At 36.5% G+C, this 24,207-nt stretch overlaps 4 protein-coding genes across 4 annotated transcripts; 1 reads left to right on the forward strand and 3 right to left on the reverse strand.

Moving 5' to 3' along the window:
- Positions 1 to 486: 486 nt before the first annotated feature.
- Positions 487 to 6,950, reverse strand: LOC103326598 (glycerophosphodiester phosphodiesterase GDPDL3). Its single transcript, XM_008228838.3, is given in 13 exon segments — positions 487 to 1,120; positions 1,513 to 1,915; positions 1,917 to 1,997; positions 2,423 to 2,565; positions 3,153 to 3,437; positions 3,565 to 3,603; positions 3,928 to 3,985; positions 3,987 to 4,430; positions 4,547 to 4,600; positions 4,603 to 4,661; positions 5,590 to 5,692; positions 5,694 to 5,884; positions 6,696 to 6,950. Coding segments are annotated over 13 exon segments (2,268 nt in total). The 5' UTR covers positions 6,805 to 6,950; the 3' UTR covers positions 487 to 821.
- Positions 6,951 to 13,876: 6,926 nt separating this feature from the next.
- Positions 13,877 to 18,494, forward strand: NHX3 (Na+/H+ (sodium hydrogen) exchanger 3). Its single transcript, XM_008228837.3, has 14 exons — positions 13,877 to 14,280; positions 15,156 to 15,274; positions 15,385 to 15,482; positions 15,625 to 15,684; positions 15,813 to 15,859; positions 15,949 to 16,143; positions 16,263 to 16,309; positions 16,398 to 16,464; positions 16,671 to 16,771; positions 16,847 to 16,948; positions 17,430 to 17,574; positions 17,653 to 17,715; positions 17,817 to 17,900; positions 18,079 to 18,494. Exons 1-14 carry the CDS (start codon positions 14,113 to 14,115, stop codon positions 18,358 to 18,360), a joined length of 1,578 nt encoding a protein of 525 aa, XP_008227059.2. The 5' UTR covers positions 13,877 to 14,112; the 3' UTR covers positions 18,361 to 18,494.
- A 348-nt stretch (positions 18,495 to 18,842) lies between these two features.
- On the reverse strand, positions 18,843 to 19,572 carry LOC148918983 (putative lipid-transfer protein DIR1). Its single transcript, XM_089048213.1, has 2 exons — positions 19,194 to 19,572; positions 18,843 to 19,103 (listed from the first exon to the last, which is right to left on the reverse strand). Exons 1-2 carry the CDS (start codon positions 19,498 to 19,500, stop codon positions 19,096 to 19,098), a joined length of 315 nt encoding a protein of 104 aa, XP_088904339.1. The 5' UTR covers positions 19,501 to 19,572; the 3' UTR covers positions 18,843 to 19,095.
- Positions 19,573 to 19,993: 421 nt separating this feature from the next.
- On the reverse strand, positions 19,994 to 23,494 carry LOC103326595 (uncharacterized). The gene is made up of 6 exons (XM_008228835.2): positions 22,859 to 23,494; positions 21,829 to 21,940; positions 21,567 to 21,738; positions 21,252 to 21,442; positions 20,399 to 20,527; positions 19,994 to 20,310 (listed from the first exon to the last, which is right to left on the reverse strand). The coding sequence occupies exons 1-5, from the start codon at positions 23,302 to 23,304 to the stop codon at positions 20,405 to 20,407; spliced, it is 1,044 nt and encodes a 347-aa protein (XP_008227057.2). The 5' UTR covers positions 23,305 to 23,494; the 3' UTR covers positions 19,994 to 20,310; positions 20,399 to 20,404.
- Between the last annotated feature and the right edge of the window lie 713 nt (positions 23,495 to 24,207).

Raw genomic sequence — 24,207 nt, forward strand, 5'->3', positions numbered from 1 at the left:
AAGGCGACACGCATGTATAAATGCAGATTGCCCGTAAGTCGGTGGCAATGAATCAATAGCAACAGATAGCCTTCTTGGAATATCAACTTGAGTCATGGCTTCAAATGAGCTTGTATTTCCTTCGTACTACTCATAAAAACAAATTACAATATAAATCCTTGAATAATTAGGATCTGACTTTTTTTTTTCCCAGTGTTAGAAAGGGAGGGGGGAACTCTCTCACACACACGCTGGACCCTAGGACTATTTGCAAGCACACCAAAAGTCCGGGGCAATCCAACTAACACCCCATTGATAATTAGGATCTAATACCAATCAGTTCCAATCTTCTGTTAAAATTTCTTTTTCTTTCTTTCTTCTTTTTTTTTTTTCTTTTTTTTTTTCGGTTAAAGGGTAAAATAAAAGTATTTAGGATAAGTTAGATTTTATTGGGTTTGTGAGCAATTTAGGGTCCATTTGGAACATGCCAAAATTAAAAAGAAAAGGTTTTACAATCCCAATTTTCCATATTTCTTAGTACAAACAGACCAAAGAATATCTCACGAGTACAATTACACCCACCAAAAACAAATAAAAAGAAAAGATAAATTCCGATGATGATATGATATCTACTTCTACGTGGTTTCAGAGTCTCTGTATCCTTAATTTACGAGGGGGGGAAGAATGAGCATTACCTACAACATCAAATGCCTGAATACACAGCTGTTCAGTAATAAAATTAACGATGAAAAATAAAAAAATAAATGATCAGCCCTGTATATTCTTTCGGCAAAAAGCTCCAAACAAGAGCAATGAAATGGGAAAGTTACAAGACCACAATTTCAGAGCAAGAAAAAAGTGGCAATAAGCATAGCCAGACTTGAGAGAAAGAAGCCAGCAGCAATCTTAGGCTGCCTGTTCGGTGGCGGTGGAGCTCCTACTGTAGAATTACCGGTTGGGCCAGGGGCTGGGGCTGATTCAACTGAAGGCAAAGGTGGCTCGATTACATCACTAGCTGTCAGGGGTGGATTTGGGGCCTCAGCAGGTGGCAAGTAATCACTAGTCACAACTTGTATCAAACTGGCTCCCTGAATGGGGCTCATGTAGTTAGGTAGCACTTTTTCACTCAAACATCGGTTCCCTACAACAATCACGCACCAAAATATTAGTTACTATTGATCAGCACACATGGATAGCCCTTAAGAAAGCTTATTTCACCCCAAATGATGCCTCAAACAGTAAAAAATATATAAAAGGGCAAGCTATAAAAAATTGCTGTTAGTAATAAATTCTTTATCTATATTTTAATAAGCATAAAACTGACTTGGTAGAATATCTGAGGCATAAGAGCACTTTCTAACACCAACATATATTACGTTTCCCGAAATTTAACATATATTTGATCACTTGAAAGGTTGATTGCATCAAAATATGTCACGGTAATCTAACCAAAAGAACAATAATAATCTACAGAACGCTAATGTATCTAACATCATTCAAACAGCAAATGATTGTATAGAAGTACACACTTACTTTTGTATCTCGCAGCTGTTTTTGGGAAGTCTGTGATAACACCATCAATATTTACCCCCGTGGCAAATGAATTGATCTCCACGGTTGGATCTGAGAAGAAGTCCCATGCTTGAGATACAAACTCATTGCTGAAGAGTTCAACATAAACCTGAAGCTTAGCTGCTTGTAGTTCTGGTACAACATTAGTTACTCTAGTGACGAATGCCTGAGTTTCAGGAAAGATAGAGGCCTTGTTGATGACCACAGAATCAGCAAACTTCTTGATGTCCTCAATAGTTGAACTAAGGGCATCACCAATATCCTCTTCAATCTTGTAAACAAGTTCATAATTGGTTTTCTCTTTAAATTTCATTAGAACAGAACTATTAGTGGACTGAATCTTGACATCTGGCGCTGTCTGATTAATCAAAACCAGCTTTGCTCAATGCATCAATGACTGCATCAGTTACACTTAATCTCTGCTCCTCTGCAAGATACGCTGCATGCTGAAAGAAAACAGTACTATAAAATGTCACCATCATAAGAAAGCTTTGAATAGGGGTAGCAATGCACAAAAGTCACTTTGGACCATTGTGAGAGAGAATTTTGAGCATCAAGCCAGCCCACTGTTCAAATCAAATGACTGTAGATGAGACATTTACAATGTAACTCCACTTGGATCAGCCATATTTGCAACCATTAGTTAGTTCTCTCAGATCCCCCTAGTTCAATAAGATCCCCAAGCCCATGTTTGAAGTTGTAAGGAAAGAAGCAAAGGAAGAGAAAGAAGGGAGAATGACAATGACATAGTAATGGTAGACACAGTGAAAGTTCATTTGGAGTCCCAATTAGGAAAAAGATATACTGAATCTTCAAACAATCAAAGCATGAAATCATAGACCACGCAGTGAAATTTTGAGAAAATACCGACCTCTATGCCAATCAGGACACCTGAGAGAGAGCTCGATTTCTGTGCCAAGGTCAAAAAATCAGATAATGTCAAGTACTTGCCAGCATTTTTGTTCCTTGGACTCCGGAACAATGTGTAGCTTGACCAGGGATTTGATATAATTGCTGCAGTTAAAACAGGAAACAACTAAAATTTAATACAGGAATGTAAAGTTATTGTTCAAGAAAAGAGTTCTTGTTTATGAATTCTTCCGAGGTACAATTAATAGAACATGCCAGTTGCACAGGCAATCATGTAAGAGCAAAATTAGAAGAGTGGTGAGGACAAACATTCTTGAAAGGGTCTCTCTACATGGAATATAAAGATTTAGGATGCCAAGCCAAGTTTTCATGTGTGTTTTTCCTCTGGAGTCCACAGTTACTTAGAAGATTCTTACCACTTTATGTGTAAAGTAAAAACAGAGTAGCACTCAAGACATACAACTGTATTAGAAACTTGGTAGGCTTTTTTCCAGTAACTCGTTTAGAAGAAAAAAGGAAGACTATTTATCCCCAGTCTCCGATATAAAAAATAAAGCAAAACATTTTACCTCGAGTCTAGAACCATAATGTGTGAAATGAATTTATGTATGACTTCTCTTATACCCTAAAAGATTCTATGGTTTGTGAATAGTTCAGAGAAATATATAAAACAATAAAAGTTGAAGGTACCATACTGACAAGCAAGCAAATGAAATTCTATTTCAACTTACGGGTCAGGCTTTTAATGTTTTCCCATGTTAGGCTAAACGTATATATTCCACTGCCTGCCTTAATTTCTGGAATAACTGTTGTGAGGTTGCTAAAACTTGATTGAGCAACTGTTGTGCTATCTATAAGATTTATATTGCTCGAGCAAAATGGTATGCCATCCTTGGAAATTTGGACGGGACAATCAAGTACATCTACACCATCTGCAATTGCTTTCAAGTATGCCAAGTCAGTACAACTAGGGAAGTCTCCACTTGCACCATATTTCGAGATAACCAAAGGCTTGGCTGAAGCATGAGAAAGATGAAAGGATAGATTAGCAATAATGCTCAGATGTTTGTACACATCAATAAAATATAGAGTTTGACCACATGAAAATCAGCTCAGTGGGAACACCATAAAACAATGGCATACCTTGTCCTGAAGTATTCTTTCCAAGGTGAGCAAAACAATCTGCAGTAGTTAAGAGATAACATCATCATCAAACAGAAATTTAATGCTTAAATTGGAATGAGCAAAAAAAATTTAGCACTTGCACTATGACTCCAAGATATTCCTTGTGATCATCTGTGAAGCATCTATAACTACCTTACATAAGTTAGAAACAGAATCATTGTAGAAAAAAATTGTTCATAATATGCTGCATTAGATAAATATAATTTTCTTTCAAAGGGTACTTGGTAAAAGATAAGTAAATAATAATCCAGTACTTGAAAATTTGCACATAATAACATGTAGCTTAGCACAATTCTTATGAATAGGAAGAAAATAAGTTACCTATGGCCTCTGATGGAGTGATTGGGAAGTCAGACAGCACACCATCAACACTGAAATCATCCATTGTCAACAAAATTCAGGTACTCAGAAACTGGATCATAACTGTAATTGTAGGCTAATGGTACGTCATTTACAAAATCTGATGCAAACACGGTTAGCCCTGCTTTATGAGCATCCAAAACAATTGAAGTGTGAGGTTCTAAATAAAGATCTTTGGTGACCGGCCATATGTAAATTTTAGGAATTAGAATTCCTGAGGCAAATGTCTTGATATATGTGAGATTCTTTAAAAGAGAACCATAAGTTTGCTTGGTTGAAGGCTCAGTGTCATCTTGTCCCAGAAACTGAAAGACCAGCTTTGTTGTACTTGGACTAACACGTGCTTTAATACTGTTCAGGAAGACCACCTCTGGTGATGAGATATAATTGACAACCACTTTTCTAGATACAGAAAGCACATAGTTTCTCATACTCAAGTTGTGTTGTGAGAAGAATATATCATGCTGCAAAAGCATTAGAGAAAATAAGTTGCTTCAAGCAGATTACAAATCTAAATGAAAAGGTTAAAACAAAAGTCCACAATTTTAAAGACAGGAGAGAGCTGTAGTGTATCATATACCTGAACATTCAACCATAAGCCTGGTGGTTTGAGCATAGCCACATCTTCGACAGTGTCAAAATTGGGTACGAATTGCCATCAAACTTATTAGTTCGAGAATATACACCCTGAGTAACTGTATGGGTAACAAGTAATCAGTGAAAAATTATTAGCATGCCACCAAAAAGATGTAGTTAGCATATATACATTTCTATTGCCACAATAGATAGTAGTGGAGGAGGAGGGATGTGGCACCGCCCCCGAGCATATGCACATTAAACATCTCTTTTAGGGCTATGACATATACTTTTTCCATATGATACACATTCCATATGATATTATTATAAACTATATACTATATATGTATATGACATTTGTTTTAAGAATAATTATATTATGCACCATACTAACAAATACTATATCATATGTATATCTGACATAACATGTTTGGATTATACTAAAATGATTTTGGATTCTTATTGAGATTTTTAGGTTTCTAACAAAGGGTTAGGTTTAGTAGTAAATTTTTACCTCAGTTTGAAAAGTCAACTTGAAATTAAATTGAACAGTAAATGACATGGGATCCTCCTTAATACCAAAGTAAAACTAGAGACCTTCCACTAAAAATCCCTTAATAGATTTAAGAAACAAATAAGCATGGATGCCACGTGGATATTCGGTGATTGATGTGGAAACTGTAAGATAAGAGCTACCACAAATATCAATTGCATCACTTAAATGTTTTAAAAGTTCTAAAGACCAACAATTCAGAGTTCCAAAATGACAAAGATAAAAATATGATAGAGGAACATGGTCAGCTAATTTTTGCAAGGGTTTGGAGTGGCCCATTTGCTCTCAAGAAGACAGGAAAAAAGTTAAATTCACGTGTGGGACTTGGTAAAGGCCTCTCAATCATTTGTAACATGATGGACTCATACACATAAGTGGAAAAATCCATTTCCTTAAAAACAGCATGAAAAAAGCATATAAATTGCACATGCACAGGAGTTTTAAGATGACCATTAACAATATAAGGGAAACAGATTCAGACAATTTTCACTCACCAAAGACACTTGCTAGGTCATTGAAAGTATAATCCATAGTAAACCATCCTCGGGTACTAACCCCATTAACTAGGTAAGTCTTATCCTTTTTTGGGAAGACAACGCTCGATATCAGAATTATTATTCAGCAAGAGATCTGGAAAGCAAATTCCAGCTCCATCCCTTGTTAACTGAACGTCACACCATAAGACCACATCAGGTACACTCGTGACCAATGCCAAATTGAACGCAGCTGTACTAAAACCAGGAAAGAGCCCTGAAAAGCCACCACGCGCTATGACCAAAGGAGCATCTCCTGCAAACCAGATCAATCCAGTTAGCTCACTGGAACATAAGGTGGAGGGAAAAATCGCACATATGTTTGTTGTTCTTCTTCTTTTTCGGTCTGAATCCTACATACGCTTGATGATGCAAAAATTGTACTACAATGTAAAGTCCCAATTGGGAGCAGTAATAAATTCCAGCAATGCTTTCCATCTCCGACCACTGGAAATTATGACAACTTTTAAAATATTGTCTCTTCAGGATGTTTACAATTAAAAGGGACTGCAGTTTAAAATCCATGTTTCACAATTCCTGAAAACCAAGATAGTTACGAAAGCCCAATTTTATCAGTGTCATCTTCAGCCTCTCTGTTTATAAAACCAAGAAGCCTTTCTTTCCGCTGCCAAAATCAAAACCAAGGGGAGAAAGCTTTACCCCCGGAAAAAAAAAAAAAAAGCAAAGCTCTCAAAGTTTCCTCTCCTTTGAATAATGAATTTGCAAACTTTTATTCCCGATATGCAAGAAGCAGTAGACTTAATTTCAAACACTGGTAGTGAATTGCTTTAAACATGCACACTCATTACATATAGATACCGAACAACTACTTTCTATTTTTTCCCTCACTTTCATAATTTGAGAACCAACGGAACAAAACCGTCAACAACATCCGAAATAATAAACAAAACTCAAATTTCCGTTTCAGAATTTCCTCCATTTTCCCAGCAACCAAAAGCAAAATTAAAACCGAGGAGAAAATAAAAAATACAAGCAAAATACACGAAAGCAATAGAGCCACACTCACAGAGAGAGAAACCTGAGAGCAGAAGATTATGGATGCTTACCGCTAAGTGTTTGCCATTGACTAGTGGAGTTAGATCCCTTAGCAGAGACCAGAGCAACTACTGAGTGGAGAAGAAGAGCTAGCACAACCAGAGCGCGTGAGTTAAACATAGCCGGAGAGGCGTCGCGGGCCTGTTACAGAGCTCAACAACTTCCGGCGATCTCCAAACGGTGTCGTTCAGCTCTTCTTGGAAAATGTGTGAGATTTGCTCAGCTCAGAGAAAGAGAGAGTAGAGAGCAGAGAGAGAGAGAGAGAGAGAGAGAGAGAGAGAGCTTAATGAGCTCTACAGAACCTTTTCAGGCTGGCTTTTCAGGGCCTTTACTTATATAATTTTTATTCTTAATTTATTTTTTTGTAATTAATAAATTAAATTAAATTAATGTTTGGTTTGTTGTATTGGTTTAATTTAATTAAACGAAATGTTTACATCAAATGAAGAACCTGGTCTAAGTGTGAGCTAATTAATACGCGCTTCCACGTTGTTTCAGTGAGCGAGCTGAGCCGGCTTCGGTGAGCCGGGAGCGCAATACGCCGCAGCGGTCTTCGTCGGAACGTGGCCTCATTTTGAGTGGAGCTGTTTCAGTTTAGAGGAGAGAAAAGGATCCAGAGTGGGAGGGCCTCCATGTTTCGTCATGAGCCCCTGTTACAATAAAATGACACCTCCCGCAACAGATCAAAACCATTTCCACAGAACCGTGTAACAAACACCGTATCTTGCACGACGAAGGTGAGTCAATGAACTGGTCAACAGAGCTGCGTCGCGGCTCGAGCCAGCAGCCCAAGCCAGTTCGGTGGGCGCACCAATTTGATCATCCGCTGATTGGAGACAGCTAGAATCGGGGGGCCCACAACATGGGCATCACCAATCTGGCAAAGTCCACGTGGCGCCCAATCATTCGGTGACAAACCATGAGGTCAGCGGAACGGAACGCGCAACTTGGTCACGTTCAAGGTGGGGACGCACCACGGAGCCCGTTTGCAAGTCAGAGCAACGCAACTTGGGGTGGGTGGAGATAGATTTTGCAAATTACAACTTTATTTTAGAATTTTCTTCCTTTTTTTTATTTTCTGGTTTTATTTTTTTTAATATAGTCAATTTAGTCTGGGATCAGAGCTATTGCCATTTGTCTTTTCGAAGTTGTCTTTATGCTTTGCGCTTCTTTATATTAAAATGGGTTATAAAAAAAAATTACATGACTAAAAATACCGAAATTTAAAATAACAGGAACTAAGGTGAAAAACACTGGATGATCAAAAATGTAATTTGATCTAAAATTATTGTCATTTTCTTAATAAATTCAGAGAGTAAATGTGATGCGATTACGAGACATAAAACAAGAACGATATAAACTCATCCAAATACTTTAATAAAAAAACGATCAGTGACAAAGATTTTAGATTTTCATTACAACTTTTACACACAAAACACACAAGTTGTATGACTCATCCGAACTCGTCCTCTCTAAGAATGATAGGCAGCTAACTTGCTGATTTAATACATCTTTAACATATTTAAACGAAAGTTGTATGTTGACTAACCTAAGTTTGGCTATATTCACTCGTTTTAATATAATTTGTTCATTTTATAAGTAATTTTCTTTGAGGATATTTTAAACAAAATCTTATTAAATGACAGCTGGACTGAAAAAACATAACATCAAATGAGTTACAAGACAAGAAATGAGTTTGTATTGCAGAACCTTCCTAAAATAAGTTTTCTGCGGCCGACAGACCATCCTAAAATCAGTTCACATTATTCAAAAATACAAACTCTCTTTTCCCTTTTTAATTTTAAATATTTTTTTACCAATGCCTCTCATGAGATTAGCTAGCTATATCATGAATAACCCAGCTAGAGAGTCATACATCAACGACAAGTCGACAGCAAGACCCAATAGGCTAGAAACTTAAAGTAACTTTCGAACATAGAATCTTAGGTGCATTAGTAGATTGTTTTTAATCACTTGAGCTACAAATTTTTTGCTATCGTCAACATGCAATTTAGCAAACATCTCGGAAACATAAAAATAAAATACAATCGCAGTATACAAAGTGGTAGTGAGGAGGAGGGATGAAAGGCCATAAAGAGATCATGCTTTGGTGTAAATTGAACGGAAAGTGAAAAGAGATACCTCCTTTCCAATTTATCACCTCAAATCAAAGTCTTTCTTTATAAATAAAACAACGAGCTTTATTGCAAGTTTGTATCCAAAAGTTCAAAACAATTGTATGAAAGATGGGACCCTAACTACGTATTCATTTTCCTTTCATCGTGTAAAATACTTTTCCTTTCCAACGGACATGGGACCCTAACGAGCTTTATTACTTTTTTTTTTTTTTTGTTTTTGTTTTAATAAAAGGAACTTCACTAAGAAAGGGTAATTATACACTCCCGATGTCATGTATTCGAATTCCCTCTTTTCAGTATCGCTTGTATAAAATAAAAAAATTCATTTATTTCTGAATTTTATATAATATAAAAGAGGCTTTATTAGCAAGCACCTGAAGGTGAAATGCATTAATGTCCAACAATTCCTTTCTACATCAACAATTCATACATATTCAAATGTAAAATCATTATCCATCAAGATGACAACTAGTAAGATCAGAATTCGAACGTCTTCCTTCCCCATTGGCTTCCAAAAAAAAAAAAGAACTCTTCATGGTCCTATTGCATTGCACAATTTAGTATTTTATAACCTTACCCAACCGATCTTAGAATAATAATAATAATAATTTTTACTAGAAGCCAAAGTCAAATAGTACGACAAGAACAGAGATTTTAGCCTCTCTTTAAAAAAAAAATAAATAAATAAATAATGGCCTTTTTGTTTAATAAAGTAGAAATTTAAACCCTAATTACGATGAATATACTATCTACAAAGATGCATATGGCAGCACATGGAAAGGGAAATAAACAATTAATCCAACGGCTCTGATTTCATCAAAACGATTTATAAGATTTGTTTTTGCAATTAAAATTGTGGGCCAAACTAGGTTTAATTATGGATTTAATTTTGGTTTGTGGTTGGAAGAAAATTTGATATTAGTGGAAGCACGCTAGAAGCCGCGTACAGAGGAGGCCAGCAGTGTAGCAGGAGGAGTAGAATTAATCAAAGGAAAGGGACACTGAGGTTGTGAATGTTTGTTTCATTGGCAAACCTTCCTTCCTTCAGACGTAGATATCATCATCACTGGAATTTATCATTAGACCAATACCATTTCAAGTTTTGACTTGGGTACGTTTGACTTGTTAGAAAATAATATCACGCCCTACTCTAATTTTTTTGTGATTTTTTGTTCTTTTATTTTATGCAGATAATTATGTTTGATGGTTAATGTGGTCGAGTCGAGTGGAAAAGGGCCTTAACTTACATACCAGTAATCTCATGTTCGAATCATCACAGTGTATGTGTGAGAAAACCCCTTTACATGTCATTTTCTTTATAATATATATTTTTTTTTCCCATTTGGACTCTGAACTCCAATTTTATCCTTCAACTTTAATGACCCTTTATATAGGGAACTCACCCCTAAGGTTTAGTGACGATTTCCTATCTTACCATTACTCTGCAAAATTACTTCTACATCTCATACTTAAACTTAGGCATTGAATGTTCTTGGACCGGTACCACACCGGTATCATTACTCTTAACGATTTACACCTTTGCACGTTAAACCTCACTGGTTGAAGGACACTTAAGGCCATATCTCACTTGAGTTGAATTCATTTTTGTACATCAACAAGATGACATTTAAAGTTGGAATTTATGAGCTCCAAATTCCAAATTGTTTTTTCCATATAAAATGTCAAAATTTCTTTGTTAATGCATCCAAACAAGGTAATAGAGATGACAATGATGATCATGGGAAGGTGGCGGAGATGGTGGTTGGAGCGGTGGTGATCTTGTTGGTCATGATAAGGTTGAGGCAAAGAGGTGGTACATGATTTATTTATTTATTTTAACTCTAAACAACTATTTAGTTGGAATGTATGAGCTCCAAATTCCAAGTTTCTTTCCACATATAATTTTAAATATTTTTTGTTAATGAATCCAAACAAAGAAATTAGTGTATCTCAATTTAAAAGTTTTAACTTTTGTCTAAAATTAATTTCTCCATCCAAACGCATGGAAATTTTCCAGCTAAATATGAGGTGCTCCTTCGATTGAAACTTCCTCTAGGAAGTGGATTCTGTTGTTATTGCCCCACGCATTCATATTATTGGCAAAGATGGTGGTCCAAAAGCAGTGGTTCATTTAAAACAAAAAAAATCCTAATCTCTTTGTTGTTTCTTGAGCAAAGAAAAGACCCCAAATGCCAAAAGCGAATTCCTCATTTTTTTGACAAGTCTTCTTTTGGGTTTAGATTCTTAAACAGCATCAGCAACAGCAATTTTAGTGTTTGGCCTTTGGCCATGAGTGGACCAGCTAGCCCTCAATAATTTCTACCAGTTGTGCACAGAGGCACATGGGAAGATAAACCCTAAAATTTATATGTATTGCAGTATTTGGCAGACTGAATAATAACTCTCTTTACTACTCAGTACTATAATGAGGATGTTGAAGCATGCTTTACGTAATTGACGACGACCAGATAAAAAACAAAGGAGGATGGTAAATGGTAACTATCATTGCTATAATATTATACCATTTTTCTTCTTTTCACTGTGTCTTTGTAGTGAGTAGGGCAATTTTTCTGACAATTAAGCCATAATTGAAAAGGTAAGCAATTGAATTGAAGGCAGTTTTAACCTAATTTATATTAGAGAAAGCAAGAAAAGTTTGGAGGCCCCTCTTCTTCTTCATGGAAATTAAAGGGGGGAAAAATGGTCGTGGATTCGAGTCCTAGCATTCGTTGTGTGTGTGAGTTTAATATGATATCGCTCATTTCCTTAAAAAAAAAAGATAAAAATGGAAGAGGAAACAGTAAAATAATTGAAGCCCATTTTGGGTGCATGGCTTAGTTTTTTCTCACTTATGGCAGCAAACAACGCGGGAAATGGCTGCTAAAGATGTCAAACAAAACAGATTTCCAAGGAAATACAAACAAGACGAGACTATGAGCCCAAACTAATATTGAGACTCTTTCTTTTGGGCCCGGCCAGCACTCACGCTTATATCATAAATACTAATTTTATTTTAGTCAAATTTTAGTTTTTGCATGAACTACTTCTTACTTTGAATTCTGTAGTTTTAATTTTAGGGTCAATTCGAAGTTAGTTTGAGGTAAAAAACTTTGTTGAAGCCGGAGTTCTTTTGATGTTGTCATCAATCAATTGATTGGTAGACCTAATTGAATATGATATGTATTTGCAATTTCATTCTCTTTTTTTCAACTTGGTTCACCAGTTCAATTGCCCATTCTTATTGAATAGGATTATGAAAATTTGGCTATTTTTTATTATCTTTTAAAGATATTCAAAACATATAATAAACGCTAATCAGCCATAAATCTAATTAGACTTGCTCAACAGAAACAATGCTTGAATTATTTTAACCAAAAAATCTGTTAAGTGTATGCATTTTGAGTTTTTCTTTTGACTTTCCTGGATAATATTGTAATAGGACATACATTGTAATTATCCAAGCTCAAGTTTAGATTATGAATAGTTTCTCTAAGTGTTCTTATCTAGCTGCTATATTATGGAAGATCAATCATATTGGTAAAAGTAATTTGTGCAGTGCATCATATTGCATTCATTAGATTTCTTAAGATTATGACTAGTCATCTTATTTTCGTATGACTAGTCATTCTTTGCATCAGTAGGATTTCCAGCTCATTAGTTTCCCACTAGATCCTAACAAATCTTTTTGTCATATTCTGCAAACACTCAACATTCTTTAAAACCAAAGTAGGATTTAATTCTCTCCAATATCTCAATATATATATATATATATATATATATATGGGTGTTACCTACACTATCCAATTGTTCTTTTTTCTTTTGCTAAAAGTCACTAATCAAATCAAACTCAAAAGTCATATAATGAAGTTGTAGTATATATAATAAACGCTCACGCAGAATTGACAACTACTGCCACAAGTCTTAGTCTTTTATCTTTTATTTTTGTATTTGTTAATTTTTCTTCTCCAAAAGACATGTTACTTTTATAAAAATAGTATTTCTACGTGCATGCATCATACATGCAACATGTCTTAGTTACCGAACATTGGAAATGTGTGACCAAACACCTTCTTAGAGAAATATCAGTATTAGTAGAGTTATTAGTATATGCCACCTGGCGCCCACAGTTTTGATAAATTTTTTTTTAAATATAAGTGATAGTCTAAACTAAAGGTATGTAGGCGGATATCTCAACAAAAATACTGTCATAGGAATGTGAATTTGAGACCTCTTATTTGCAAGTTAAGGCTCTTTTTCACTGGGCTAGATCCCGTTGATAATTTTTTATTTATTTTTAAATAAACCATAGCAACGTAAGGAAGTAATATAACTAAACTGAAAAATTCACAAACATGTGATGTATGTGTGGATGATTCTTTTCTAAGTATGCAGATAGGTAGATGAGGTTTTTTTTTCCGCTTAAAATTGTCACTCTCTTTGAAATTTAGAAATGATAACTATTCAAATATAATTTAAAGTTGAAATTTATAATCTCCAAATTTCAAGTTTTTTAAATTTATAGTAAATTTAGGTTTTAGCAAAAAAAAAAATTTAACTTTTGGAAAAAGCCAAAGTTTTTTAAAAAAAGACAGAAAAACCTCTCAACTTTCAAATCAAAGACATGCAAATGTAAAGGATTTCTTGGGAAATCCAAAAATAAATAAGGGCAATTTTGTCAATTTTGGCTTCTTTTACAAAATTTCTCTCTCCTTTGTGTTTTTCCAAAGTCTCCATAAATTTATTTATGAATTCAAAAAAAAAAAAAGTGTATTTCAATTTAAAAATGCTTTTTTTAAAAAAAAAAAATTTCCAAATTTGTTTTCCAATCAAAATGCAGGATTAAGAATGAGTAACAACCTACTTAATAAAATGGCTCAGAGAGGCTATGACATGTCACAAAAATTCTCTTGGGGAGTTTCTTCATCCTGCCCCTCGATCTGGAGAAAAATTTATGATCAATCTAGCATTGTAGTTGGTTATGCAATAAATGACAAAAAAAACAGTCTAGTTTAGCGTATGCTTAGCCTAACGATGATGTGGGCTTCCGCCACATGTCACTTGCATGCATGTTCTCCCACGCGTCGACCCCAACTGCGAACACTCAACAACACTCCGTTTACCAGGCAATAGCAAACAAAACAAGCTCTTTCCCGATCTCTCTCTCTCTCTCTCTCTGTGTAACATAGGGTGCTGCAATTGTTTGTTTTGTTGCATATGTACGGTGTCGTTTGGTGGAATGCAGAGGTACCACTGGTTACTAGTGTGGTGAAAGCTGAGAAAGAGGACAGAAATGGCGGGGAATGAGGGTGTGTATGAGTTTGCAAAGAACTTGGCTCACGAGCATGCGCAGGTGATACCAGTCTCGGTCTTTGTGGCGGTTCTCTGTCTTTGTTTGGTCGTCGGCCATTTGCTTGAAGAAAATCGATGGGTCAACGAATCCATTACTGCCATTTGCATCGTAATAATTACTAATTACTAATTACTGAATTAATTAACCCCCTCCTCAATTCCCATCTCTATGCTTTTTTTTCTTTAATTTTTTTTTTAAAATTTTTTGTGGGTTTTTTTAGTACAAGCGATAGTCTAAACTACAGGGGATAAGATTTCACACACACAACTACGATATCATTCGAACTCGAGACCTCTAGCCTGCAAGTCAAGACCCTTTTTCACCAGACTAGACCATGTTGGCTGTGGATTTTATATTTTTTTAGTGGTTATATCAAATGCTCTTAACCTCCATTGTCACTGTCTTTCCCTATTTCATTTGGCCAAGAAATAACAGATTAATTAGTAGCCATTGATGTTCATTAAGTTTACACCACATGGTACATTGTGTGTGTGTGTGTATAATAAAGTGAGATAGCTCAAACACTTGGGAATTTAATTTGCAAAAGATGTGCGGTTCTATAATATTTGTCAAATTTGTGTACTAATTAACTATGAGCTCCATATAAATCAAGTTTAATAAGTACCCTTTTTCTTCACCTACTCTCCTAGAAGATTGAGTTTTTATGCGGTTATTGTGAAAGCATGTATATATGGTAACATGGTCAACTCTCTGCTTCACCCTCTGTCCCCAGGAGCTCATGGTCAACTCCCCTAGGGCCCTAAACTTTCTGCTGTGTTTGGTTTTTGTTAGATTTTATATCACTATAGAAAACAGAGAACCATATCGAAAATGAAAAATTATGTGAGCTTTTTCTGCCTTTTTAATGCTGAAAATTATGTTGGGCACTGTTGAATTTGCAAACTTTTGGGATATTGCTATATATATGTTCTGTGTCTGATCATTTCCAGTGTCTAAAGTTTTTTACTTTTTTTCTGAAACAGGGATGCATAGCTGGAACAATAATCTTGCTTGTGAGCAAGGGCAAAAGTTCCCACATTCTGAGATTTAATGAAGAGTTGTTCTTTATATATCTCTTGCCACCTATAATATTCAATGCTGGGTAATTCAGCTTCCTTATGGCTTATAATAACCCTGTACTAATTTTCTTGTCAGCTTCATATGCAGAAACTTTACAGACAATTCACTTACTTTGTTTACTGACTATGTCAGATTTCAGGTCAAGAAGAAACAGTTTTTTCGGAACTTCTTAACCATCTTAATGTTTGGCGTGATTGGTGTTTTCATTTCAACCTCCATCATAGCAGTTGGTAAGATTTAATCTGTTCACTGCATATTTTATTGTAGTTTATAGCCAATTCCTCAAAAGATTTCAAACTTTTAATTTTGCATTGTGCTATTATAGATTTATATAGGATCTAAAATGATTCTGCGTGTTATTTTTTGGTTTAGGCTCCTGGTTGCTGTTTCCTAAGTTGGGCTTTGTTGGCCTGAATGCACGAGACTATCTCGGTGAGAACTGATAATCTTATCAATGAAAGGATTAGCTATTTGTATCATATGAACTTCAATTTTTATGCTATAATATTATAATTTTGTTGATGAATTTCGGTTTACATCAACATTTTGTTTTGAAACAGCTGTAGGAACAATTTTTTCATCAACTGATACAGTGTGTACACTGCAGGTTTGTCATGTTTTAGATGTTCTCTTTCATTTAATTTGGGCCAGCCGCTCCCATATTTGGATGTGCTATGACATTCTATCCAAATGTAGGTTCTTCATCAAGATGAAACTCCTTTACTATACAGCCTAGTCTTTGGGGAAGGAGTGGTGAATGATGCAACATCAGTTGTCCTGTTCAATGCAATTCAAAAGATTGATGTTACTAGGCTTAGTGGCGCAAATGGACTGCATGTCGTTGGAGATTTTCTATACCTATTCTTCGCAAGCACTGCCCTTGGAATTGCAGTAAGTTTACCGCATTATGGGTCTAATATTGCTAAGCAGTATTCAGAATAATATGATCACTTAGCTGGTTTCAAAATTACAGCATTTGTGATAAAGTTTGTTTCTTGTTTTATTTTCAGTTTGGACTTTTGGCAGCATATGCCCTTAAAACCTTATGCTTTGGAAGGTTAGTAACCTATTCACATATCCCTCTGATAAAAGATATCTGTGAATTGCGATAGATGTAGTAAGAAATCTTTTATACTATTTTACAGGCATTCGAGCATTCGTGAGATTTCCTTAATGGTTCTGCTGGCTTATCTGTCTTACATGGTGGCTGAGGTAACTAAGTGCACTTAAAATTAAGATTAAAAGTTTATTCAACTTATGTTTTATTTTTCAAAGCTGAATAACTCGCCCGCACTTGAGTATAATCCCACAGATTCTTCTATTCACTGTTCTTGTAATTTGTGCTGAAATGAACTTGGAAGCTGGCTTGTTATTTCAACATATAGCTGAAAACCTCTCTAATTTTAATTGACATGCAGCTGTTAGACCTGAGTGGAATTCTCACCATTTTCTTTTGCGGGATTCTCATGTCACATTATGCATGGCATAATGTCACTGAAAGTTCAAGAATCACAACCAGGCATGTATGGATAGATTAAAGTCCCCATAAAGTCCCAGCTATTTCATCTGACTGCTCTCACCTTCTCATTTTTAGGAATGTATTTGCAATGATGTCATTCATCGCAGAAACATTCATATTTCTTTATGTGGGAATGGATGCTCTTGACATTGAGAAGTGGAAGATAACTACATTAAGGTACTCTTCCTCGTGAAATTCTATACTGTTGTTTTCCATTTCCCTTGATAACCCAACTTGGGGTACTTTTGATTGTTTACTGGAGAATGTTTGCTGGTAGTTTGAAATTTTGGCTGCATACTTTGATGTGAAAAAATAAAGAGCGAAATCATTCATACGGATATTATATATCTGAACTGAAACACTTTTCACTATATATATCTGACTTGCTTGTAGTCAGACACAGAACTAGCAGGTGGCTGGTTGATTCAAGCAAGTCACATTATTCAGCGTCTGATTAAAACTAGAGTACCTTCTAGTGTAAAGGCACATTATTCTGCACTAAAACTAGGAGTACCTTGTTGATTCACAATTGAAGAATAAAGGGAAAAAACACAGAGTTTGATTGAATTGATGGTGCACTTAATAGGCTCTTTTCAAGAATATATGTATCAAGTGAAGCCAATTTATAGAATTTTTCTTGAACTTTTTACTCTTGCAGCGTTGGGGATTCACTGGGCATCTATAGTACAATACTCGTATTAATATTGCTCGGACGTGCTGCATTTGTATTCCCTCTCTTAGCAATCTCCAATTACATGAATAGACGAGCTACGGGATCATCTTCACTTTCATTCAAACACCAGGTTAGTATAAGCATACCCAATCTGATAATCTTTTTATGCATCCCCTTAGAGAAGAGCTTGAAATTGATATTTGTGTAGGTAATCATATGGTGGGCTGGACTAATCAGAGGAGCTGTCTCTATTGCTTTGGCTTTTAAACAGGTGTGTATACTCTTTTTTTATTACAAGTTGTTGAGTTACTCTAATGAAAATAACCATACTGATTTTCTGATGGCTCGGAATGCTTTTGTTGACTCATGAAGTTCACACATTCTGGTGTCACATGGGATCCAGTCAATGCTACGATGATTACTAACACCATAATCGTTGTCCTCTTCAGTACACTGGTATGTAAATCATGTTTCTTCTTGTGATTTCGTTTACAGTTTATATAGTACAGAAAATTTGGAAATTATAACCATTATCATTCCGTACACACTGGTTTTACCCCCTTATTGAGAATAATGTCAGCAAGCATTAATTCTGTACCTCAAAAAGTTTATAATGGGATCATTTTGATATTAGGTGTTTGGCTTTCTGACAAAGCCGCTTATAAATTATCTGCTTCCCCACGCTGCAACTAGCACCCTTAACCATAAAGAATCAAAGGACATATCAGAGGACATGAACCTGCCTTTGCTCTCCTTTGATGAATCTGCTGAGACCAATATCAGTCGTGCAAAGGATAATTTGTCCACGTTGATGGAGAGACCTGTATACACCATACATTTTTACTGGAGGAGGTTTGATGATGCCTACATGAGACCAATATTTGGAGGGCCACTTGCCAATCAGTCTGCTGCTTGAGTGAATGACTTCACAGCGTCAGTCCATCATAGCAATGCATCCAAAGTACCCAAACGAAACACAAATCCCAGTGCTAGTCGAAGCGGGTAGGTGAACTTTTTGTGCATGAAGATGTTTAATTTTCTAGGACGCCGTAAGTGTTAACTTTTCCCTGTTCGACATTATCCAGCTAACACTTTTCCCTGTTCGACATTATCCAGCTGCTAGCGTTACTTTTGCCTATGGGGTACAATATATGACTCATTGAAGCTGCAGATTAACTGCTTGGAAAAGTAAAATTGTGTGTATATTATGCTAAGAAATGTGATACCAACTGTTGACTATCCCGATTAGTGGTTGAACCAAAACTAATCTGGGTTTGGTATTTATTAGAAAGACCAACTAAATGTTACTTGCTACCAGATGGATGTTATTTATTGAAGGTGCAGCTTCGACTGAAGCAGAACTAAAAGCAACTTCCAAGTACAGAAAAAGTATTCGACTTGAACTGCAAAGCAAGCAGCAATGACGTTTTCGCATTGCCTAATATTATTGTTGGGGTTCCAACAAAAAGAAAATACTGGTACAAACCAATGCATTTGGCAATTACAGAGACGGATTTAACAACACAGGTAAAGGTAACAAATAGATGTTTTCCAAATATACATGGAAAACATTATAAATATTTCAAATCTAGGAAGGACTAGGAAATACTAAAATCACATAGTTGTTGAACCTGTCGCAGCCTCAAGTGCTTCAAACCACTGCAATGAACCAAAGAGAACAATGGTTAGAAACACACCATACAATCAGAGGCATATTAGTAGTAACTATGCAAAGCTTTGGTATCTTACCATGGCATTCTCGTGGTGTGTTCATGCCACATTTCTTAGGCAACGCCATAGCTAGCGCAGGGTTGATCCCAAACGCAGGGAAGGCAGACTTGTAGTTGCAGAGGCAGGGCAAGTTGGCTTGGTGGACAACGTCACAGCATTTCTTGGTTGGTGGTTTTGGTGAGTTTCCAGTCACTGCCGGGCGACATTCATTCAGCTTGGCGGAGTCAATGTTACATATGGAGACTGCCCTGGCTCCACCCACAAGTGCTATCAAGAAAATCGCCATTACCCATTGCAAGGACCGCACTTCACAAGTACTACCCATTTTGTTTGTTTTATTAACTGATCAAAGACGTTAATTTATAGGAGAGAAATGGGATTTGTTTATAATTTTCTGGCAATATTTGTCATGTGAATGAAGTGGTTAGGAGGAAGGAACCAAGTCACGGGATGCAGATGCCAATTCTTCTAGTATTGAAAGTCAGTCACGGGGTTTTAACCAATAAAATAAAAAGTCAGTCACGGGAATTTCTATACATTTACACTCGACAAAGAGAAATTCTTCTGCAGAGAATAATACTATTCTTTTCCCCAGAAAAAAAGTAAGCAATGAATAAAATTCAGGAACAAATTAAGATAACTTCTCAGAGAATACATTATTAATACAAGGATTAAGAAAAGTGCATTAGGATTGTTGTACTGAAACTAAGTTCTAGATCTCGATGACACCCTCATTTTCAGGCTCGCTCTCCACATATATAATTCAAAACCAAAACCTGAATGGCGCACTGCATACGCAACTCTAAGCTGCATCCCAATGACTAAATAAATACATACATTCATAATTGAAAATAAGTTAGGATCTCCTTACATTTGCCTTTGTTTCCTACTGTCAGATATTTTACAGGTGTTAGAAACTCCAAAAGCTCTCAGTCTACCCTAACAGCAAGGTCAGACAAACCATGGCGCCATTTGCAAAATAAGACCTGCCATGAACCCTTAGTACATTTTCATACTATTACTACTTACAAACATGAGCTAAAAACATGCCACACAAGTTGTCAAAGTACAAGACATTGAGGAATGCCAATTTCCCCCAACGTTGCGCACAAGTTATCACGCCATATATCTGCAACTGCAACCAATGACCAGCATTCTGTCAAATCTTGTGGACTAGTATCTAAAATAACTAAATAAAAGATAAATCCAAAGTACCTACAAACCTATTATCATCTCCTGAATATGTGATGACGTTCCAAAATATCTGGTATTTCCAATGCACTGATGCTTTCACAACCAAAGATCTCTTGAAGCTTTGCATCACATTGTATAGCCATTTGATTTTGAGGATCCTAGATATGTATTTAAACAAGGAGAAAAAACAAGGGTTAGTATAGTCAATTGCCACTTCCAGTGATTTCTCAACTTCTCTGGTCCCAATAAATTACTGGAGGATAGACTGACAAATAAATTTCTTAATCAGACAGGACAAAAATCAGATTCTTGCACAACCTTCACGCCATTAAGTGTAGGTACGAATTGTTCTCTCTTTAAATGCTGAAACTAAGTTCTACAACATCTTAAATAATCTATTGATAGACTATTAAGTAAAAGACTTGAGAAACCCAGCCATCATTTTGATTACCATCCACCATACTTTCACAACACAAACATAAAGCTTGCATAAGATAAAGGCAATTGGAGTGAGAATAATGTAAAGTAAACAGTTTAAAAACTCTACAAAACAGTTTTCAATTTCCTTGTGCTAGAAAAACTTCAAGTAATTCGAACAGCCACTGCACCAAATTCAAGCTCAATTGTATTTAATAACACCTCAAGCAAATAAAATAAGTAAATAGATAAAGACAAACCCAGCTGAAGCATAACCCATGTAAACTATAAAAATATAAAGACTCCATAAAAATATCCCGATTTCCATTTGTGCTAGAAAACTTCAAACAGCCACTGCATCCAAATAAATTTGTAACTTATGCACCAGTTACCTACCTCAGTGATTTTTAATTATTCATATAGCTATTTATTTATTTTGAAAATAGGGACTGTGGGTCGACTTACCTCCAGATGGTTCACCTTTATGTATTCCCAGATACGCATTAAAACCTCTGATTGGAGCATCTCCCTTACACCAACACCAAAAAAATTTGCAAGTGCTTCAGATATTATTAGAGAAGGACCCGGCTCAGTACTTTTTGTTCCAGACTCCACAGCAACCTTGGGCACCTTGGGCTTCTTGGGAACTGACTGTTCTGAGAGCACCAAAACATCAAATCCTTAGGAAAGTATCAAATTTGACACCCATATCACAAAACACACAGAAAAGTACTGGTCCCCCACACACAGATAGGGGGAACTGTTACACCAAATACATACTTGATGGTTCAAGTGCAATAATATGTTTAGCAAGCAACTTGTTCATCTTAAACATGTCAGTACAGTCTGTCTCAAAAACCAGTCGGAGCTCCTCATTGCAAATAATTTTCCTCTTGTTACCAGGATCTTGGAGATTGTTTTTCCTTATGTAAGCCCACAGTTGCTTCACAATCTGAACTCAACAGTAAAAGAAAAACAAAAACCTAAGTCCTTCACATTCAATAAACTAACTTTAACAAATAACATTAGTGGATGAGCAAACCTCAGTCCTTGGGAGAGTTGGGTGGCCAACAATGGCCTGAAGTTCAGGTGAAACACCACAAAGTTTGTTTAAACCCCCTGGGCCACCTTTTCTCTTAGCTTTAGGTTTAGCGCTGCAAAAGTATGATAAAATGCACAGAAACATTAGCCCAAGCATCAAACTACTACAATGCACCAAAGTACTACAACATCTGCGCCGTGTAAGCATCTTTCCATGTTATTTGCTTGCAACCCAAGACTTAACTGAATACAACTTGATATATGAGAGACCAAATATCCTCCAAAAACAAATACACCTTACATACAACATATAAAAGACCAAATGCGTAAAAATAAGAGACCAACGAATTGCTTGCGCTAAAAAATCTACAGCCGTACCCTGCCAAAATCAATGCAATTGAAAACGGCAATTTAAACTGAAACCTAGGGAATTTATCACTCAAGGCCCACTTGAACACTGCACGATCCCTCTCGAGATCCCTCGAGCAGTGCTCCAAACCCTTAAGAGTGGTTAAAATTCTAAAAATCTAATATTAAAAACTGGCTTAAATATCTTTTAACATGTCCAAAATCTGGCTACGTTTCGAAATTTCCCTAAAACCTACCTACCAATGTTAATGGAGAGAGAAAGAGCACTGGAATTTGGTTTATCGACTTCCCATGCCCCGAAACATAAAGCTTTAGACTTCTACAACCGTTAAAAATGAAATTATCGATTTTCTTTTTGTTGCTCAAATTTTCTCGAAACTCTACTAGATGGCAGGAAAATGAAGGAAATGAACTTAGGAGGACCTTTCTTAATACAACAAACGAAATGTGACTGGACAATTTTCCAATTTGCCTAAACCCTAATTGCCTCGAAAACACAAATTGGCAAGGCGAACACCAATTCCACGGTAAGCTGAAACTTTGCAAAAATAACCAAACTCAAGATAACATGCAAAGCCTATCATATTATACCACTTTCCCTTCCCCCAATTTTCTAGGCAACCAAACAGAAATTACCCAAAGAAGAAAGAAAAAAAATAGACCTGTCCTTGGGCGTGTTAGAGCCAGAAACCGATACAGGAGCGGCGGAGCCGGGTTCGGGCTTGAGAAGTGGAGGCGGGGGCTGGGACGAGAAGGTCTGGAAGGCGGAGGGAGTGGGGTGGTGGTAATTAGGGGGCTGGTTGAGGGCAAAATGGTCTTTTGGGTGCTGCGGCTGAGGTAGTTGGTGTTGGTGTTGTTGTTGTTGTTGTTGTTGTTGGTGCTGGGGTTGGGGTTGGGGCTGAGGAGTTGGTGGGTGGGATCGGAAGAAATAGTGGATCTGGGTGCGAATGAAGTCGGTCTTGTGGGAGAGGTCAAGCCCTAGCCTGGACTCTAGCTGCTGGACGACGTCGTTTAGCGTGGTGAAGGTCGGGGTGGTGGTGTTCGGGTTGGAAGTGGTGTCGTGGATTAGGGCTTGTAAGGCTTGCGATATCTCTTGTTCTGTCACCATTCTGATTTCTTCTGCTCTCTCTCTCTCTCTCTCTCTCTCTCGAGTGCTGTTGAGAGAGCTTATCTCTTTCTCTCTCTTTGTTTTCGGATGTCAAATGACCGAACTGCCCTTGGTGAGTCAGCTGGTAACCTGTTGGACATGTTCCTTTCTGCGTCCCACACTCCTATCACATTGCCCTTGGTTTTGTTTCAATATTTAAATAGCCACGTCAATCTTCAAGTTGAGCCCAAGGTTAGTTTATGATGTTTGGAATGGCAATTTTTCCCTGGGTCTTTGCGACCCTAATGGGTCCCCTAATATATACTATGGGGACCCTATGTTTTATTGCAACCCTTTTTAGTGAGAAATTATTCTACGCACAATACACAACTTGGTTTTGGAAAATATGGTACCAAGGGTTGTAGCTTTCGTCGACTTTTCTTGCTTTAACATCAATGATAGATAGGTCTTACGACATTCTAAATCCAACTCAACTTGTGTACTACTTGAATCAGCAACTTCAACCTCGTGAGAGGTGATTGCGCTAGTAGCAAAAGAGATTTCATGATAAATGGAATGCTAGCAACCTTCTCTCTAACCTTCTCCTTACGATTTTCTCCCTTTTTTGCTTGATATGTGTCATTCTCCTTTCACTTTAAACAATGTCATTAATATATTATACAAACTAACTTTTGTTTTCCAAGTTTACCCTTATTAAATTTATCCAAAAAAGTTCACAACTTTCTTACCATCTGTAGGGGACTTTTTCTTCCTGCAGCTATAATAGGCTAGGCTATCATAAAGGGCATGAGAAGACTGTCCCCTTTGTTTGGAGCCCCAAAAATACTTCGAAAGGGCAGCAAAGCCTTAGGAAATATTTTGGCTATCTTCACCAACCAGAATAATGGTAACTTACAGATGGTT

The sequence above is a fragment of the Prunus mume genome, linkage group LG3, assembly GCF_029339155.1.
Source record: "Prunus mume cultivar Tortuosa linkage group LG3, ASM2933915v1, whole genome shotgun sequence".
Lineage (NCBI taxonomy): Eukaryota > Viridiplantae > Streptophyta > Magnoliopsida > Rosales > Rosaceae > Prunus > Prunus mume.

What these genes read in the sequence shown, in the direction of transcription:
- LOC103326595 (XM_008228835.2), bottom strand. Translation starts at nt 23,304, where the DNA reads ATGGTGACAGAACAAGAGATATCGCAAGCCTTACAAGCCCTAATCCAC. An exon ending in TCTAACACGCCCAAGGACAG is followed by an intron (nt 21,941 to 22,858) that starts GTCTATTTTTTT and finishes ATACTTTTGCAG; the next exon opens with CGCTAAACCTAAAGCTAAGA. An exon ending in CAACTCTCCCAAGGACTGAG is followed by an intron (nt 21,739 to 21,828) that starts GTTTGCTCATCC and finishes TGTTGAGTTCAG; the next exon opens with ATTGTGAAGCAACTGTGGGC.
- NHX3 (XM_008228837.3), top strand. Translation starts at nt 14,113, where the DNA reads ATGGCGGGGAATGAGGGTGTGTATGAGTTTGCAAAGAACTTGGCTCAC. An exon ending in AAAACCTTATGCTTTGGAAG is followed by an intron (nt 16,310 to 16,397) that starts GTTAGTAACCTA and finishes ACTATTTTACAG; the next exon opens with GCATTCGAGCATTCGTGAGA. An exon ending in TTGTCCTCTTCAGTACACTG is followed by an intron (nt 17,901 to 18,078) that starts GTATGTAAATCA and finishes TTTTGATATTAG; the next exon opens with GTGTTTGGCTTTCTGACAAA.
- LOC148918983 (XM_089048213.1), bottom strand. Translation starts at nt 19,500, where the DNA reads ATGGGTAGTACTTGTGAAGTGCGGTCCTTGCAATGGGTAATGGCGATT.